This window comes from Triplophysa rosa, linkage group LG10, assembly GCF_024868665.1.
Source record: "Triplophysa rosa linkage group LG10, Trosa_1v2, whole genome shotgun sequence".
Lineage (NCBI taxonomy): Eukaryota > Metazoa > Chordata > Actinopteri > Cypriniformes > Nemacheilidae > Triplophysa > Triplophysa rosa.
In genome coordinates, this window is record NC_079899.1 from 11617299 (window position 1) to 11638849 (window position 21551).

At 38.5% G+C, this 21551-nt stretch overlaps 1 protein-coding gene across 6 annotated transcripts in view; it reads right to left on the minus strand.

The window, feature by feature from the left end:
- The window catches only part of asap2a (ArfGAP with SH3 domain, ankyrin repeat and PH domain 2a), a 62374-nt gene extending 40929 nt beyond the window's left edge, over positions 1-21445 (minus strand). For 3 of the 6 annotated variants that reach the window (XM_057343988.1, XM_057343985.1, XM_057343990.1), the window contains exon 1: positions 20878-21445. In XM_057343988.1, coding sequence (XP_057199971.1) covers positions 20878-21003 — 126 coding nt within the window. In that variant the 5' untranslated portion in view covers positions 21004-21445. The remainder of the gene's footprint in view (positions 1-20877) is intronic. The other 3 variants (XM_057343989.1, XM_057343987.1, XM_057343986.1) reach the window with 1 other exon arrangement.
- Positions 21446-21551: the final 106 nt, after the last annotated feature.

Sequence of the window (21551 nt, forward strand, 5' to 3'; positions counted from 1 at the left end):
AGCATGGTAATAATTGTAAAATGTACCACCACAACAGAATCACTTAAAAAAAAAAAACTAAAACATATACAAATTACCTGCAGTACAATTTAATGTTATTTAAGCAAATCTCAGTGTGAAAACCAGTCTACCAAAATTTCATTAACACACAAGTAAAATTTTACTGTAGTCTTGCAAGTGAGAAAAAAACAGACTAGAAGCTTTTCTATGACTGATAGTATTTTAATGGTGGCTTCAATTCACACCTGATCAATTTACTTCATTTACAAGTATTTGGTGGTTGTATTATTGACAGGTAAAAGCCTAAACCTTAAATATATGATGACCCAATTTTTTCCATGTATTTCCAAGAAAAAAACAGTCTTGTATTCAGAACAATATGGTCTTTCAATCGCTGAATCAAAAATGAATGAGAATTAAATGTCAAAGCTCAAAAACAGACAATTAATTAGGCTGGGCGATATGGCAAAAAAGTAAACTCGATAGTTTTTTTTATATATGATCGATAACGATATTTATTTCGATATATATTTAATTTAAAAACTGTATTTAAAAAATCTATTTTAAATACAGTTTATTAACAAAGTTAACCTTTAACCAGTTAAAATTCAATTAAATTAATGCACTGTTGCAACACAGAGGATATTAGGCCATAAACAACATGTACCAGTTCATTCAGTCTCATTTTACTCATTGACTCGTTAAGTAAAGGGAGTGTTCATTCAGTACATTCAACCAATGAAAGGGCTCCGTTACTGTGTACATTCGAACGCTATTGGCTCAGCACCTGCGCACATACATAACGCTGCAATAATGTCTTGCTCGAGTAGTGGGATTAATTCATAGTTGCCAAGTCCGCTTCAATACGCGACCTTGGGCTTCTTTTTCTGTCAAGTCGCGTTAAAAAATCACTTGTTGCGGGTTGCGGTTTTGGGCTTATTTAAAAAAATATGGTTGCTTGTTCTGAACCTGACAAGCAACTTTGTTTCTTTACATCTATGGTCGCTGTTTTGTTCAATCCATTAACACTGTGTGCTCGAAGGTGCCTTTTTGTACTACATGCGGCAGAGCATAACATCACAGCACCGCGAGAGCTATTTGAAAGCATACAGAGAGCGTCTACTGTCGATCACTCTCGCGGTACTATGATGTCACGGCCGATTGGTCTGCGCGGCGCCGCAGGAGGTCACACAACAGATCTAAGCACGTAAAGCAACATAGAGAAGCCAAGAATGTTACAGTGGTCTCTTCACGTAATCATCGGCGCTCTTTGGTAATCGGAGGTAAATATACTAAACAGATGAAATATTCACTTAAAGATAAAAAGCATTTTATAACCGGGTACATCATTAAACATGTTAAAAGTGTAGATCTGCGCGTTTGGCTACACAGCGTTATTCAAGCCTAAGCACGTGTTAATAGCGTAATTTGTCCTCAAACACACCGCCTCTTTTTTTCTACCAACTAAACTAAATGTATTACATCTGTCACGATTAGAATGAAATGTGAAAATGAACGAAACGTTCAGATCTGATCACGGTGCAGCAAAGGGGTAGGGATTGATGACCCTATTTATTAGGCTATAAGGTAAACATCAAACATTTTTAATGTATTAAATAAATGTATTGATCCATGCAGAATATAATTTCAAAAAGTATAAATCAAATGCATATAGTTCAGTTTTACTTTATTATAAATGTGTGGCTGTTACAGCTACGTTAAGTGGTCATTATATCTTCTCCTTTTCCATCTCTCCAGGCCTATACTGCTCACATCAGAGATTTTCAATTAATTTTTGTAAAATAATGTATGTTTGTGTTTTTCAAACAGGGTAGTGTCAGTTTAAAATGACCCAGGCTCGTTCATTAATAATAAATAATTGATAATAAATTACATTGATGATCATGAATATGTTGGGCTTGTTTGGGCTTGTTTTTGGAGCTGCAGTTGCTTATTTGTCTTGCAAAAGTTGGCAACACTGATTTCATTCAATGCATTCAGTGAACCTTAAAGACACTCACATAAACTGTAGTACATTTCTTTAATCATGCAAGCATCTTACATACAAGGTTCAATATTTTAATGTGCACACAAACTCACTTCATTACATCTCTAATCTGTACAGGGCAGCGCTGGTTTGTTTCATATGCACCAGCTCATGTTAGCAGATATGTTAACGATGGATATAAAACGTTTGTGCTTGAGTTTCGAAGTAACTCGCTTGCAATTGCGCCTCAAGTTTGTTTTGTTTAACCGGCGATTGCGAAAAAAAATAAGACACTTGATAAACCGCGTGATGACAACTCGAGGTTAGTTTCACTTTCGTTTCCGCTTCCAGTAATGTTTTCCTCCTCATGTCGAGTTTTCTTTGCCAAGTGCAGTATGAAATGGACTTTGTAGTTTGACGCGCATGATAAAAGCTGCACGCTGACTGACTGTTGTTGCGTTTATTTCTGCGTTCTGTTAGACTGTACGATTAATCCATATCGAGTCAAAATGCCAATAGCTTATCATCGTTTTTGAAATACATTTTATCGCGATTCGATATGATATTGTTTATCGGCACAGCCCTACAATTAATCGTCATAATCGCCAAAGCCCTAAAATAGACAATTAATCGCCATAATCGCAATGATTTATTAGACAATTAATCGTCAATCAAATTTCATAATCGTGACAGCCCTACACGTGGTGTGTGCATGTGCGGTCAAAAACATTCAAATCTACATTAATCCCACAGTTTGCGCCCTTGCTGCTCCTGATGCAGATCGTAATCTTTTGCAGGTAAATGTTTAATCTTGCCTTGCCTGGATATTTGGTGCAAACTTTCAAACGCCCCCAAAGAACACCTGAACGCCCCCTTTCAAAAATCTTGCTTCCATCGCCCCCCGACATTCTGAACGCCCACTGGGGGGGAGGTACTGCCCCCGTTGAGAAACCCTGATCTAATACGTCACAATACTAATATACAAAGAATGTGCATTGTAATACAGTAATGTTTTTGCTCCCTTAAATTTTTATCAGATTACTATTAAAAAATAAGTTAAGCAGTTTCAACTTATTTGTATGTTACAGAAACGTACAAATAGCCAAAATTTAAAACCGCAAGTTAAAATTACTTGTAAAAGCCAATTTGATTGTACTTAAAACTTTAAGGCAGCAAAAATGGTTTTACAGTCTTTTTTGGTAAAATCACAAAAAAGCAGCATTTGACTAGTAAAAATGCAAAATATCATCGCTGTCCTTCTGAAACCTTGTATCCCCATATTTTGTGATTTTTATTTTTGCCATAAATCATTATTATTAGTCACCCTTTATGTTTGTCACTGACTTCAGCAAAAATCTAACCATTTAAAAGTATTAAAAAGTGCTTGTCAACTATGACAACACAATATTTTATCATTTAAATAGTAGTGTTTTTCCCTTTTGCTGAAAAATTGGACATTATAAAAGGTTTCGGAAGGACAGAGACCAAAGGCATGTGTCTTCAGGACAGGACAATAGGAGTATCTTTTGCTCAAAAAGAAAGATCACTGCACACGTGTATAAAAAACTACGCGGCTTCACGTCTCAAGTAGAACACCAAACCTTTTTAAGTAAAAGTAAAGGTCTTAAACTTTTACACCCCACTGCTCATATTATAAAGGGCGGAGGGAGTCCACATTCACACACAAGCTGTTATGACAACACAGTAGCATTCACATGCCTCTTTCAACATTAATCTTCATCGGTTTTAATTGAAGTCCTTGTAGCGCTAAATGGGGTCCTTAAAGGAATGCAGAAGCCAAAACTTAAGAGTGCTCATCAAACTTAATCAGTCAATGTTAGTAGTTAAATGAAAACAGCTACATCAAAAGAGACGCATCTATTTCAGTCAGCATTTAGCTTGTTATATTTTCATTATGTTGAAACATATTCTGACAGAACCCTCTGTGTGAGCTTTTGAGCTGTTAAATAAGCATGAATGAGCTGACAGAATGTTAAGTCGGCGTTACTGACAGTGTGAAATGAATTACGCACCTTCCACATGCTCACAGAAACAGTTTACTAGGGTACTCTGTAAAAGCTACATTTAAAGACATTTAAACAAATAAAATGCTACAGAAGCTCCTTCAATATTTTTTGGCTTTATTCTTTTCCCAAAAGTGTCACATCATTATCATTCGCAGCACTCAGGTGATAATGGGAGACGCAGCATCTGCCACAGAAATGACACATTTCTTGTACTTGGCATCATTGTGCTGTTTTGGCAACAGTGTTCTGAACAGCATCACGTTGCACACTAGCAAGGTTCACTTGCTTTATTTCCGCTAACTAATGTATAACAGACACAGCGAATGCTGCAAACACATTACAAAACCGAAGGTTTGATGACTATCCCAGCACAGTAAAATAGGGACCTTCAAGTCAATATGACGTCAGGCACCATCTGTCCTGCTCGAGTCTGGACAGCAGCATGTCTGAAGGTGCCAGGCCATGGCTGGGGTGACCGTGTCACTCTATATTCCCCATGCTGGCGGGAGAGAGCTGGGTTTCAAAGCTTATCGCCCTACTCAAGCAACAGTGATCGTAATTTATGGGTCACCAGGGAAGAGCAGCACACATGGGTAAATGGGAAGAACTTTCTCCTGACAGATGCTACCTTGTGTTAAATAGCAGGTCAAAACCTCCAAACAATACTTCCATTACATGGACGCAAAAACACTGAGACATTTCTCTAAATATCTTGTTTTTGTGTCATATACAGATTTTGAACATGAGGGTGAATAAATGCATGCTTAAAGGTGCAGTGAATGGCTGTTTTTATTCTTTTATACTATTGTCTTATGTCTACTTTTTACATTCGAAAACATCAAAATCAATAAGTAATAGGCTATTTTCTACCCTGGTTTTGAGGCCGGCTGGAGAAACGCTCGGTTTTTAAGGGCGGGCCGCATAGAAGACTTGGAAGTAAATGCCCACTGCTATGATTGGATAGCAGCTTGAGTAGTTGACTTAGTTGGAGACTTCTGTGAATTTGGTTAGACACGTAACGTTACGTAACTTACTCAAAATTTAAAGACTTATTTCCCGGATGTGATGGCAAGGCTTTGCGTATAGTTTGTATAGCCTATAGTTGTATGGTGATTAGTGATATATGACCGTACATGTCAGCATTTAAGACCCGCGAAACAGACAGAAGATCACCGCGATCGCAGGTCTCAAATGTTATAGTTTTCATGATAAATAAACAAATGGTAGACTCGCGGCCAAAATGACCCAGCACCATAAATAATATCAAAATACTTCAAAACAGCCTCCATTATTCGCAAACGGTGGACAAAACCTTGAAAAATGATATATGAGCCCGCCAAATCACAGAGATGCCGATTACAATTATTACAAATGACTAGAGGTCCCCAGGTAATACTATCAGGGCATATCAAGCGATCTCTAACAAAGCAATAGTGACGCATAGTACAAATATGTTTTACTCACATAAGATTGCTGCACCATTCCTATCGGATCCAATATTGACGGCACAGCACTGCTTTTTCATTTTAGTCTCTCCGCAAAGACTTGAAATGAAGTGAACAAACGCTCAATGTTTTCCCCACGTGAGCTGGAACGTCTTTAAAAATGAACTTCAACCACGCATTCCTACTGTCAGAATCCGAAGGAAGGTTATGCAGCGACTGTGTTCTTCCACAACCAGGCACTGCACAATATTTTGCAATCTTTAACGGCATGATGATTACACTCGCTCTATCTGGTTCCGTGCAGCTTGTGTTCAGTACCGTCATGCGCGAACCAGTGGGCAGGGCTCGAGAAGTAGGCGTTGATATTCTTCTGTGGAGGCGGAGTTCAACCTGTCATAGATAGGTGCATTCCAGGACCTTCCGTTCGCTGAGCCTCGTGTCAATAACAGTTGTTATTTCAGTAACAAGTGCGTTTTCAGGTCTGACACTTACAGGATGTTCGCTTGAATACGATTCCCTCTTATATAACAAAAGCTCGGGTTAAAATTGTGGTCCTAGTTCACTGCACCTTTAAATTTAGTATTAAGGTTTGCACATATGGTAACACAAAATTACAACATTGAAAACTTTTAAACCTTTCAACAAAACGTTTTTACAAAAGCATACAATGATGTTCTTTTAAAAAGCATTTTCTCAACGACCGCAACCATAGACACCAAAATAACGTGCGTGTAAGCTCAGCTCAGCATCATCCGAGAAAAAGCTCAACCACAACAAGCCATCAGCAGAGAAATGGCTGACCACAGCAAGGCCCTAATCTACCGTCTTGTTAAGTCAGACTTGGCAAGAAACATAGATTTAATACACTTACCCTATACTTCATAAGGTTTTAAACCATAATGCCTTTGTACATTTGGAATAGGTTGAATCTAAGACTTATATATCTCTAAAAGACTTATATATACTGTACTAGTGCAGAAGTAAAAATTAAAGGGTAGTGTTAATGAGTGTGTTTTACACAGTGTTGCAGTGATTATTATAAATGATTTATCCGTGCACACCATTTTATTTTTTATTCATTTGCACTTGTAATCTTTAATTAAAAACGTTAAGCTCCTCTCCCCCTCTCAACAACAACTCTTCACCACATGACGTCAGAAACAAAAAAGAGGTGGGACTATACCAGTGTTTCCACTACCATTACCTTAGGACGGCGCCCTGCCCCTCCAACGGCACCTCCCGCCCCCCTTGAAGGTCACGTTAATTTAGTTTTTCATGTAGCGTTAGATCACAAGAGAAGTCATTTAAGGTTACCTTTCCTATATAACAAGTCTATACCTTGTTCTCGTACTAAACAAACTAAATAGCTTTACGGTATTTATCTTATTTACATGGCGGCATGTCATTTCTGTTTCTACGTGGTCGCGCCGAGTTCCGACCCGAAGTGCGCGCACACACAGACACGTGCGCGCACATACACAGGTAAGCACACTTTCACCAGCGGACAGAGAGCGCGTGTGGGAAAATATGTCGCGCCAACCACCTGAAAAGCAGATAAAAAATTGCGTTTTTAAACGCTCCCAGGGTGGTGAAAATACGCATGCCCTGCCCCTGACAAGCAACAGTCCAGTTACCACCGGATGACAGGTTTTCACCCAGCTTATCCTTCGTTCTATCCGGACCGCAAGACATAATGAACCATTAAAAAAATCTTTCTGTGGTTTAAATTGAGCAGCGCGTCTACATAACTGAGATGTACACATCACGCGCACTCAGGGACATTTATGTTGATTATATTTTGCCGCTATATCCTCTAATATCTTTATTTAGCGCCAAACGCGCTTCATTTGAACCCTTTCCGCTCCGTGAGCGCTGCTTCTCCCGCCAAAGACACGTCGCATATGAAGACCTGCAGACACCAAAAGCAGGTAAATAAATGGACACTTTTTCTGTAACGCTCAAGTAAACGAAAATGCAGCAGTAATAAAGTATTTTAGCTGTCAGTCAGTTTACTGTTTGCTATATAGGTTTGTCTTGTATCTACATATGGCATTTATGATATTAATAGCATAAATAATAAGCATGTTAAGAGCATTTCATTGTGAATCATGTTTTAATTGGAAAGAATATTTAGAATCAGTTCTAGTATGAATGGCATGGAAAGGCTGTTAGTAACTTTGTAAGTACTCCTGCTCATGATATATTTATTTCAGTTGTTACAGTTTGTCGTCAGTAGTTTTTTAAAATATTAAAATAGACCACTGGGATTTCGCTTCAGCACCAGAGCCTACAACACATTTTCTCAGTTACCAGACCTTCTATGTTTCATACAGACTGCGGCTATATAGAATATAAAGTAAATGGCCTGATAAAACATTAGATTGATTGATTTAACATTATTTATTAAAAAAAAGTATTGTCTGGACCTCCGCCGCAAAAAAAATATAGAGACCGCTTTTTCCAAAGCGACTTACATTGCATTATACTATACACTATACATTTGTTTCTTAGTAGGTGAAATCCCTAGGATCGTATCCATCCGTTGCTAGCGCCACGCTCTAACCACTGAGCTACAGGAAAGCTACTTCTATTGTACGGACACAAAACCAATGCAAGTCAATGGGTACCGCCGTTGTTCGGGTTTAGGGCTGGGATGATATATCGTGATTCACACTAATTATACCCGTCTTGGGCGATTCTGAAATCGCAAAGGCTTCAATTCTGTGTTTTATGCACAGCTCTTCCGTGAACTACGGCTCTTCGATCAGTAGGAGGTACTGCTCGATCTAAAACCACTACGAGATTGAGTCGTTTATAATGTGCATTTGAAAAAGCACCACTCTTCAAACATCATTATTATAAATGAACTTTATTATCACGAAAATACCTGAAAAGGTTTGAAGAACTGCAACTGAATATGCCCATTGGCATTTCCTGGAACTACGTGTGTAAATGGTACTTCTTCTGCGGTCCATATTTGGAGTTTCTCCAAAAGACTTTTGGATGTGGCGGCATTTAACCATAATTCACTGAGAAACTGAGAATTGTACGATATATCGTTCCAGCCCTAGTTCGGTTACTAACATTCTTCAAACTGTCTGCAGAAAAAGTAAGTCATACAGTTTTAAAATGACAAGAGGGTGAGTAAATGATGACAGAATTTGAATTTTTCGGTGAACTATCCATTAAATCGTCTTTCCCACAGTTTTGTTTTCCTATGTCTGCCGTGTAACATCACAACCGAATAAAAGTAAAATAACACATAAAAAACTCTCACTTGTTGCATTTGCAGGTAATGCAGACATTAGATGAGATACAATAATACAGCTTCTGACACGTTCTGAATTTTTAATTACAAGTTGGACTTGTAGGTAGGTGGTGACATCACTGCCTCCGAAAAACCTGACAAATCTCAAAATCCCAAGTAAATATGGTTTTCCAGTTTATTGATTTACATGTAAACGCGTGAAAAGTTTTCTACAATAAACAAATTTTTGATAGATATTCGCTTATTTTAAAAATGTAAACACACTCACTGTTATATACCTGCAATACATATGCAATGAAAGGGCTAGTTTACCCCAAAATAAAAATTCTGGCATCATTTATTTACACTGATGTCATTCAGGACGTGTGTATGACTTTCTTCTGTAGAACACAAAAAAGATATTTTGAGAAATGTCTCAGAGTTTTGTGTTCATACAATGGGGGCCAATATTGTTCAGTTACCAACATTCTTCAAAATATCTTTTGTAAACTGCAGAAGAAAGAGTCAAACAGGTTTGGAATGACATGAGGGTGAGTAAATAATGAAAGAATTTTCATCTTTGGGTACACTATCCCTTTAAAAGAGTAGCAGTGCTTTCAGAAAACAAGTCATGGGAATGCGTGAAGTGCTAACACCAAAAAATCAGAAGGAACAAAAAGCTCAAACTCTGAGGTCATCGTACAGCTACTTATGAACACAGCCGTGCCCCAGCTGTATTCATATGCTGTACTTTAACAGATTCCCGGCCCACTGAACATGGTGGGAACAGTCATGACCCGGTCTGCATTGTTCTCAGATTTGCAAGTATTTGATGACAGTATGTCTAAAGTAGGCCACCCCCTTCCATTCCCACCTACCCAAAGTAAAAAAACAAAAGCGGTTTGCGATCGAATTTATCATTTTGTACTTCCTCTCGCTGCGTATTCCAATGCGACCCGGATGTGAGTGCCGCCTACTTTAAAGCGCAAATTAGGAATCATGGGAGCGTCGTCTGCGGAGCACGTGTCTGGCTCCTGTCTGGTGTCATTTTATTCCCACTTTCATCCCCCCAAACCAGACGAAAAATATAGTCCAAACACAGCTGAACTTGGGCCAGAAGGGGCTGTGTGGAATGCAATTATCCAATTCTGAGGGGAAATCAAGCAGGTTTCACGAAGACACCAGATGTTTTCATTCGACAAACAAACATTTTGAACAGGCAAAGAGGTGGTGCAGTTTTGGGCTCCTTCATGTGTGATATGTGACACCACTCTAGTCTTTGTGAATGAGAACCAAGAGAGCGGTGTGTTATTATGGAGCAGTCAGATACTCCAGACAGGCAATAAACTCCACCCTGTGTGGTCCGGTCATGTGTTGGAGGCGTGGGTGTGATCGCTGACTCGCAATGTCTAATTTGTCTCAAACCTGAATGAGAATTTAATTTATCTTCATGAGAAGTGCTTAAAAGTGCTTGCATGAGATTTGCTCTCACATAAAGTACATCATAAACAGGATCAAGCAAAAAGGCAGTTTTTTATATGTTGATAACCAAAAATTCTCCATCATTGAAGGATTTTTTATACCAGTGATGGAAAAATCGTAAGGCTGTCCGTCAGCCGGCATTTTGTAATTCCCCTTTTTGTCGAGTTGGTAGCATCCAATCATTTCCTTTCATTTTCAACTGAAAATCTTTTTGCACTTTTAACAATAACACAGCGATCTCTAACGTTGTTTGTGGTGTTGTTTCTGGATCTTATTCTGCAAAGCGTGTATCTGTCATTCATCAGACCCTCTCGTCGCGTGCTCTCATACAGGTGCGCACAAACCAGTGGTGCGGTGTTACAGACTTTTTTCCTTCAGAAAGTGACAGCGACTAGCGTCATTTTGGATAAACCTTAACTTTCAGTGAGTGGAAAAATGTCTCTCTGCGTCTTCTCCATTCATGACCAAACAGCAGCTTAAAGTCACTTGTAAGTGAATAAATGAATGATTACAAAACCGCGTGTACAAGCACCTGTCATTGTTGCTGACTGGACATATGAACATTTGTCTGTAATTAGTATTTTAGGTCTGACAACAGAAACATTAAATATATAAACGACTTCGCCTTTATTGGGTATTAAAATACAGTAAGTTCAAATAACGCATGTACGTCGCAATGACGTCACAAACATGCTAATTAGCACGTAATGTCACCTTGCACCGTAGGGACGGGTAAAAATAGATTATGACGGATTTTTACGAGCCTGTCCATCAAAATGACGGACAATGAAAAAGTCGAGCGCAACCTCTAATTTATATATATGGTTGGGCACATAAGAATATGTGAAAGACAGACAACGCCAGCACAGCTTATCAAGAACACGATTTGAAACTTTGTGGCAAAGGCTTTTTGGATTAACTGTGAAACAATTTGCGTCTTGTGTCCTCAACCCGTCTGGGAGATTCCTGTCTCTCAGTTTGGGTCGAGTAGAGCAGATGTTTTTGGGCAGTGGAAGAGAATTGGATCTGGTGGTTTGCCCGGTATTTTAGTGCGCACACTCTGACCCGAGATCAGACAGGGACATCCGCCCTTCAGTGTCAGGGATAGCACTCATGGTTCACATGTGATCTGTTATAAAAAGCGCTTTAATAGCCAAGACTAGCCAAATCAAAGCTGTACTCTTGATGCCGTCACATTTTTGTCGATTTTAAATGTATTGTACACTCTAAAAAAATGCTGGGATATTTTGAACCAAAATTGGGTCAGAAAGGCACAAAACCACCCGTTGGATAGTATATTAAAGGGGTCATATGGCACGAACACGTGTTTTTCTGTGTCTTTGGTGTGTTATAAGTTGCCCATGCATGTATTAGACACGTTAAATTGCAAAAATTAAAGTATCGGAACAAAAGGTGCATTCTACAGTATCTAAAAGCAAATGCTCACCCAGACCTGCCTGAAACGCCTCATGTAACCACACCGCCACAAATCTACGTCAGTTCGTGGTATGATTTGACTAAGGCCGCCCAAATGTATACGCAAGTCAGTACTGTCAGTACAATTGCTTTAGAACCTGATGTTCCAAATATGGTAAGAGGCGTTACATTTCCGTCACACGCTTGCAGTATTCGACCAATCACTACACACTGGTTAACTGGCCAATCATAGCACACCTCGCTTTTCAGAGCGATGAGCTTTGTTAAAAATCTGCGCGTTTCAGAGAGGCGGGGCAAAGAGGAGATACAAACATACACGGTATGTGGAAAATACAGCGTTTTTTAACCTTAAATCGTGTATACACATTGCATTACATCTAAAACAAACGATAATATGTGTCGTGTCGTGTCGTGTCATATGACTCCTTTAAACTATGCTGGGTTGTTTCGTCCCAAAATGCTGGGTTAAACATTTTCCAGGTTAATTTGTCCTTTTTGGACCCAACGCTGAGTGGGGTGTCCTTGGTCATTCAAAGCAGCAAAGGTTAACCACCTCGTAACATCCTTTTGTTTGTGTTGTTTATTCTGTTGCTATATCTAATAATTATAGTAGTTATAGTTATAGTATTATAGTTGATCATAGTTATAATATCTAATAGCTATATCTAGCTATTTTTAAGGATGTTCATGTACACATTGCTAAATAACCAATCAAGTCTCACAACATCAACATTCTACTCAGCTGAAGTAGAAAAACATTTAAAATGACTTACTATTGGTTTAGATGTTATTCTGAAATGGTCACCTTATTTCTTCCCTAGATTTACAAAGAGCTATTCCAATGCACTACAATTGAGTCCTCGCTGCCAGTTAGGAACAGGAATAGCTTTTTCCCCAGTCATGGCTGAGGAATTTAAGGGGATGCTAAACACATTCTACCGTCATTTACTGCGACTAGATGAACAACGTTATCCAACTGATGCCTGACCCCAGTGTTTGTGTATAGCAGAAACTGACATCCATCATCACTCTTGACATTTTAAATGTGGTTTGCTGACACTGCATGTGGCATCAAAAAGTGAATTTCAAAGAGCTGTACACAGACGCAACATTTTTAAAATGTTTTGTGCAGATAAAGGAACAATGGGGGCCCTGTTCTAGGGGCGTATCATTTTGGAACTAAACGGTTTGTGTGTGTGGTTGATTGTGCAAAGGGAGTCCCATAATGTGATTGCTATGGCGAGTTTCTTCTCTCTAATGTTTTGACAATACACCTTGTCTAGTTTATCAGACCGATTCGTATCACAGCAAGGGTCTATTAGCTCAGCCTGGGACACAGTTTGCTCACACACACAACACAGGTTTTAAGCACAGGGGGAATGAGATGATAGACTTTAATGCGACAGTGTTTTAAAACTGCAGTGCGGTGATTTAAACATTTGCTTCATTCTCATCCAATTCACATTCCACACGGCCGGGAAAAAAACGAAAATAAAAGGTTGCACAGGCTGTCAGTGGACTTTGTGCTGACACTTTGCACAGCAGCGCTTCTGGCGACTCAAGTCCTGGCTCCTGTTCCCCTCTCTCTCATCCCACTTTTTTTTTGTCTCTTTACACTGCAACTATCCAAATAAAGCTGTAAATGCCAAAAAATAACACAATTTTTAAAATAATTTAAGCTGGCAGATTGATTAATCGATTCCAAAATAAATATTTGTATACAGTGCATACGGAAAGTATTCGCAGCGCTTCACTTTTTCCACATTTTGTTATGTTACAGCCTTATTGCAAAATGGATTAAATTCATTATTTTCCTCAAAATTCTACAAACAATACCCCATAATGACAACGTGAAAGAAGTTTGTTTGAAATCTTTGCAAATTTCTTAAAAATAAAAAACCGAAAAAAGCACATGTACTGTACATAAGTAGAATTTGTAACATAACATAAAATGTGGAAAAAGTGAAGCGCTGTGAATACTTTCCGGATGCACTGTATGTCTTTTTTTTTATATAATATATGTGTGAGGCATGTATATCTGTTTATATATGTACACACATACATGTTTATATACAACTAAAATGTACATAAATACACATAAATTTATATTTAAACATAATTTACATTACATATAAATACTCATATTTACTTAAATACATACATGCATGTTTGTGTATTTATATATACATATACAATACACAAGCCACACATACACATATATTAACTAAACACAAATATTTATTTTGGAATTGATTAATCGTGAGTAATTGATTTGACAGCGCTGAAATATAATATAGCTATACATAAAAAAAAGAAAAGAGCTGAAAAACGTCTGAAACGTTTGCCCGCCTTTTGGAGCCATGCAGCCTAATCATGTGGGCTTTGCTGGACTCAAGACTGGGCATATTGACTATCATATTGAAAATAGAGCATTTGTCTTGTGCATTTCTTTCATGAAAAAAAAAAGTGTAATACACTATAAAACACAATGGGCTTCACTGGAGTGATTTCACAGGGCTGAATAATGCGCTCTATTAACTCGAACAGGTTTTTATTAAGATGGGTCACTTATAGTGTCACGGGACTGCCCTCAGCAACCAGTGTCAAACAAACACCTTCTCTCTCAGGACTGCAGTTAAGTGCTCCATAAAAGCAGAGGTAACTAACCAGCAGAGTTAAAACGCTTCTTCTAGAAACACTTTTGCTGGCAGTTAAACCCAACAAAACCTCCAATGTCTAAGTGTGTGTGTGTGTGTGTGGGGGGGGGTGGCTGAGAGAGTAAAACAAAAGGAGAAAGCCCAACACATTACTGTGAGCACAGACAACAATTAATGACTAGGTCAAAGTCCCTTTAAGAAACTTTAAAAGAGTCACTCCAGATTTAGATTTCCGCTCCAGATTTCAGTAAATATTCGATTAGAACGCTTACTTCACAAAATGAACGTTTATGACATTTGTGTTTGCGATGAGTATGGTACAGAATTCTCTTGTTTCTCATCTCTTGAAAGCTCATCAGCAGATCAGTCCATTTGACTTTAGTGCGAGCACTTGACAAACAGGAAGACCTTTTGCTCGGCACTGACCACTTCAAAGAGAATTCTCTATTTCATGTCTTTCAGGGTCGTAGCGTGTGACAGTGTTACCAGACATACTGGACTGACCGTAAAACTAGCACCTACGGCCAGCTGTTAACAGAAGATGTAAGGCACCGTGTTAGTTTCCTCATTAAAGTAAACTTTTACTCAAGACTTATGATGGAACAGATCACCAAAAATGAAAATACTATCACCATACAACAAAGAATGAACATGTTAATCTATTTAAGCAAGAAAAAGTTAACATCAATTTCAACGTCACAAAAAAGTATAAATAATTCAGAATAACTTTACAAGAAAAGTCATACAAAGAAAGACATTGGCTCCAGCTTTTTATTTACAAGACGTGTAGTAAAAAAATAAAGAGTAGAGTGTGTAAACTCCAGGAGACTGATGAAGGTGTAACCAGTAAAGAAATGAAGACCAAATGTGTTTGGATACACATTCAAAGAAACAAAGAAAGAAAGTTGCCATACTCCTCACCCTATGGACAAGATTTGACTACTGTTGAACCACTGTATATACTAACCGGTAACCATACCAGTTCTCCAAATGGACATGATTCATTTTTATGAATAAGATCAATCTTTGGTGTGCTGCAAGATCTGTTTTTGTTTTTCAGAGCTGCTGTTTCACGCTCACATATCTGCACAAGCTTTCAGCATCAGCACCGGCAGCATTAAAAATTCAGCTGCTGTAAAAATAGCAGCGCTGCAGACCTCTAGAGAGTCTGTCCAAATGCAGCCATGCAGGTGACATTTGCACAATGTAGAAAAATCCCCCATGGATCTCTAGAATCAGCGAGGACAAACACATTCAACCCTACAAAGGCGTTTGAAGACTCTGCAAAAAATTTGCAGTTGTTTTAAGTTGTGCTGCTTTTTCCAGGGTATTATAAGAAAAATATATTTGGTATATTTAAAAAAAAAGCCTTCTGATATGTTCCACCCTAACTTCCTGTTTGAACAGGAAATAAGTCATGATACATCAAATAATTTCACCATGGGAAAAAGAAATAAGATTTAATTGTATAACCGAAATGACACATTTAAAAGACATGATAGGCATTCATAATCTATCCAATAAAGCTGTCAAGCAAATCTTTTACAAAGCTGCTCGCCCCTGGCTGTTTGGTTTGCCTAAAGCAAAAAGCGACAGTAACAGGATAAGCGGGGGCCTCTGGGAAACGGACAGCCATCTTTAGAGGACATGGCAACGAATCAATGCGGGAACTTCATTAATAAAGAGGCAAAGCTTGACAGTTAACAATGGCACTGAAAAGGGAGTTGTCCCTAGTAATCTGTGACAAACCCCTGGACCGAGGGCCTCCCTGCCCCCATTAACACTCACTAAACAAGGGTCGGTGCACTTCTGAACCCCAGCAGATCAATGGATGCTGCTCCAACCAATTAATGGGATTTCCTCAAACCCTCTCTCAAATGTGTCATCAGGGATTCCAGATCCTTTGGTCTTTACTATGCGAGTCACTGCAGGATAAAGACATCCAGTTTAGTGGGAACTGATGTTTTTTAGAACAAAAGACGACCAAAAACCTGACTATATTGCAAAAGAACTGCACATCTCAACAATCTACACATCTCACTTTAACCTTGCTGTGCATTTTAATTTCAATTCAAGGGTACTTAAAACTAGGGCTGGGCGATATATCGTGCGATTCTTATGCTCTCGGTTTCTCAATGAATTACGGTTAAATGCTGCCAAATCCGAAAGCCAGGGGGCGCTCTTGCGCAGAAACTCTGAATATGAGAAACAGAAGAACGATTAGTTCCAGGAAATGCCTGTGGTCATATTCTATCGCTGTTCTTCAAACCTTTTCAGGTATTTTCATGATAATAAAGTATATTTATAGTGATGATGTTTGACGAGTGTTGCTTTTTCAAATGCACATTATAAACGACTCAATCTCGTAGTGATTTTAGATCGAGCTGATCAAAGAACCGTAGTTCACGGAAGAGCTGTGCATAAAACACTGAATCGATTTCAGAATCGATTTAAACATGAATCGTGTATTTGTTTAGCGTGAATCGTGATATATATCGCCCAGCCCTACTTAAAACCCCCAAACAGCACCTGTCCCACCAGAGTAGCTGTTGATTTCATCTGCATTGATGTAAATCACACCAGTGATCTTGAATGGATCTAAGCTGAACAAAAAAGACCTAGACCAGCTATGGATGCGCTGGTCATGCTGGCCTTCCTCCAAAAATAACCAGCCTGTAACACTGACCCCCCATAACAGACCAGTTTTTCAGGAAATCTTGGAATTTTTTAACTCAAACCTAGGTGTTAATCCAAAACTTTGGCACTCAATACTATGTCCTATGGATGCTACCTCAAACCAAGTGGTTTGTTGAGAACAGGTGTGCTGTTATTTTTCAGACTTTCAGATATTTACATGATAAACAAGTGGAAAATCCTATTGAATAAAGGCGTAAATCTGTATCTAGGGACAAGAATATAGATATTTGGGGGTGGCCTCTTTCAGCTTTGGTCAGTAAGCAACCAGTACCAACCAACTATCACCTTAGCCACCAGCAATACCTTTCTAGTGTTATTCAAAAAAATATAAAACAATACCGTTCTGTACACTGTCTTGAAAGTAAATAAATGACACTCAGTGGTTTGGAAAGTGCAGCTAGCTTCTTATGATCTTGAATACATCGCACCCATGGTTTTAGCAGTTCTCGACAAAGAACAGGTCAATACCAACATTTCCTCGGGATGCCGAATACCACAGTGATTTCCCAATTTAACCCCCTGTGATCCCCAAACACGGCAATCCAGTTGGCTCAAACAGTTCATTGACACACTGTGAACATTTCAATGGAAACACAAGGTTGGGCAGCATTGTGGCTTCGAATGTGGTTAAAACCATTGCTTTTTTTTACTTGGCGACAGAAAAATAAGTTGTTTAGCACAGATTTTTCCTTGGGAACATATTTGAGAAATACATGGAAAAGTGTGTATAACATGATGTATTGCACTATGCATCTAACTGTATTACTATACTAACTATTTTCTACTGTTAAGTCAAGTGGTTGTGACAAATACGTTTTTGGCCTACAAAAGTGCGACAAATTTATAGAAAAAAGACCAGCGTCTACTACTTATGTCCTAACTACAAAATATCAGAAATTCAGTTTCGTCCTTGCTAGCACATTGTGTTTCTCTGGCTGCGTTGCGGTGGGGAGATGATTCAGAGATCATATGAAACACTGATGCGTATTGATTTTGAACCCAGTGCCCTCAACTGACCTCCAATCACAAATCAACCTCAAACTGCTAAGTCATGAAAGGAAGAGACAATTAAACTTGAAGCACCAATATGATAACTTGCAGCAAAAATGTGCAATAACAAGTGCAATAAAATTATATATTGTCATAAAAAACTAATTTTCATAAGAAGATTTGAAAATGTTAGAAAAACAGCAACACAGACTATTATTCCAAAATACACAAGTATTGGAATAACAGTCTGTATTTATGTATATAGAAGTAATGTTATATCCTGGTGTAACTGCAGTGACTTTAAAGTTACGTTTAACCCAAAAATGTTTTTATTAATGTCTTTCGAGTCCTGTATGTCTTTCTTTCTTTTGTAGATCACATTAATAAAGTTATTTATAGCATAAGCATAATGCAGAACCTGCTCTTTGCTATCTGATGAAAGTGAACGGCATTTATGGCTTTCAAGCAAGATTTAAGGCAAGATTTTCAGTTAATAAAACCTAAATGTGTCTGTTGCTTACACAGATAAGGATAAATTTGTAATAAAAGGAGTCATATGGAATAGTTTATGTATACTGTGTTTCTGTCTTGACAGCCCCTGGTCCCCATTCACTTTCACTGTATGGATGAGAGTGAGCCAAATATTTTGTTAAACATCACTCTGATGACCAAACCGTGTTTGCTTCAATGTTTTAGTTGAAGTATGGTCACTGTTTTATTGTTATTGTTTAAATGCAGGTCTAACCCAGATATTATCACTTGACATGGGTGCCGTGGTAATTGTTTTTTTCCCCAGTGGGTGGAAGTTAACTGCTGTCTCAAATTAACTTGTTTTCCAGTCAAATTCCTTCAAATGGAAATAATAAAAAGTCATTACTCCCTCTATCTTGTCCTGTTTATTACCAGGCAGAAAAATGTGTCTCCTAAGTGTCTGAGGCAAGAAGACCCTTGAGAGTGAGAGACATTTCCAAATGTGATAAGACTGCAAAACTCATTGTGCAGTCAAAACGTATTTCCTAAAAAATCAGCCAAAGACCAAATGAGATGCAAAAGCTGTCCAGTGTGAAAGCAAACGCAAAACAACAAAATTACAGTGATTCTATAAAACTCCAAATATGTGGACAGCACTATTTATGTCGCTGAGCAGCACTGACCACGAAGCCAAAAGAGTGAAAAAACAGCATGCAAGAGGACGACCAAAAACAATCATTCAGCTCGAGACTTCCTGAGTGCCTCAATGGAGCACACATCCATGAGACTGAACACAGTAACCCATTTTCAGAATTACCTTGAAAGGTCAGTTTCCATTTAATCAACGGTGTTACAAAAACAAATGCACACTCTAATTTTAACCAGTCAAACACACACAACAGAGAAAAAAGACCTACATTTTTTTCATCACATGTATTGTGTGTTACCTTGTTTCGCTAGTAGACATATAAACTAGGCATCTACTAATATTTTAAGGAACAGTTTAACAGCCTTGTGTTATGGAAAGAAGATTTAAAGGCAAGAATTTCAATTAATTTGGCATCAGACGATTTGGAATATACAATGGACGTAGCATACAGACTTTAAAGAAAATTCAAGCTTGACAGACCTCATCAGTCTTTATTACTACTATATTGAATCATCTTATTACATTTTAATAAACCTGTGATGATATAGTCCAGACATCAAAATATCAGTCTATGCACAAGTTTTCTATTTCAAAAGACAGAAAAATAAACGGGATATGGATGTGACAAAAAAGATGGACGTTTTTGTAGGATTTCTGTGAATTAAAATGTGTAAATACAGTATGAAGCTTTTCAGAGAGACCACATAATATTTTACTGTATTTTAATTTTCATATGCCCATTTATGAGGAATATGGACTGTGGATGTGACAATTCTGTTATGGGAGTGACACTTCACTTGCCTGGCTATGGAAAACTATGCTTTAAAAACACACACAAAAAAAGCTTTACAATCTTTACTTCACATGGGTATCACTAAATATTGACATCTGACTTGAAAACCTTTGGCAAAACATTGATTTTTTTCATCTTAAGGTCAACATTTGCATGGAATTGCCCATATAGTGTTCCGGAGAATACCGTCATTTGGCTTTGGAGGGACATGACAATGAGCGAAATTGATTTTTGTCAACTATTTTTTCCCTTCTCTGAACTTACACAAACTTCTGGCAGCAGCAACCATTCTGCCCCTTCTACAATAAGAAACTCTCAATAGACTATCTGTACACTAAATAACAAGTGTATACCGCCTGCAGCATTTATAACCTGAAGCTGTGATGATGATGGAGATCCCACAGGAAGCTGTCTTCATTCACACAACACAAAAGCAGCAGAGCCTATCAGAGCAGGGAAATGCTATTTATATCTCACCAGGGCGAGGCTTCAATCATCTACTACGTTTTTATACAGTGAAGACTGTTTGTCAACTTTTGCAACACTTGCATACCATTAAAGACAAGCAACATATCCAAGATGTCTGACGGACAATATTTTAAACTGTTGGGTAGATCAGTAGTCCAAATATGTCTTAATTGTAACAGGTGTCTTAATTGTAACAACTATTGCCACGCAATTTTAAGACAAATTTTCTTCAGAATATGTACTGGTTATACAATCCTCATGTACATTATATTTGCAATAAACGACCAAACGTCGTTAATCTTAGAGTTTTATATCTCATCACGATGAGACGGCGCAATACAACGGTTGACAAATGGGTGAGGCATCATCAACAAAGAGGGGCGAGGATTTGCCTCCCCAATAACTCAGTTAAGTTACCCAAGGGGGGAAATAGCTGACTCAAGTGGTCTCCTAACCAAGCGACTGGCCACACCACACAATGAGCTTTCGACAACGCCATAAGAGCAGGTTAAATCAACTTGTCTCACCTCATCGAGTGCTGCTACGGTATTTCTGCAGTGAGTCATTCTGGTGGTGAAGTTTGAGGCGGTGGGCGATTTATAATCTTCGTTCGTCTCTGCCACAAACTCCGCCACTGTGATCTGGTCCGGCATTGTAGTCTCCTTTCGCAAACACGCCAAATCTGTTTAAATCCTTCCAGTTACAGTTTCGTGCACTTCTCTGTCGAAATTCAGAAATCAAACGACGAAATGAAACTCTGAAGAGCGCCCTGAAGTCTGACCATCGCTGTGCTTTGTCCTCGGCGGATTAAAACAAGTTGGGAATCAATAAAGAAATAGAAGCCAACTAACGTACAGAGAAGAAGTGCAGGTTGTGCGACGGGAAATCTCTCTCCCGCGGTGCTGGTTCACACTACTTCCAGTTGAAGTGCAATTACAATCCACTCGTTTGATAATAAAACGATCTGATGGTGTGTTTTTCATCTGTTAAGGTACAGTGGTGTATCTTGTCGTGCTGGGTTTGCTGCAGGGTGCACGGATCGATAAGAGCTCTCGCAGTGCAATTCAATGAAGGCGCAGAAATTGACAAAGTAAAGGTGGAGGACATTCAATGGGAAAGCGGTGACCAATGAGGAACAGAAGCAGTGAGTTCACAGCCAATCAGATTGGGAGTAAGGCGTGGTCATCTGTACGTCGCCGTC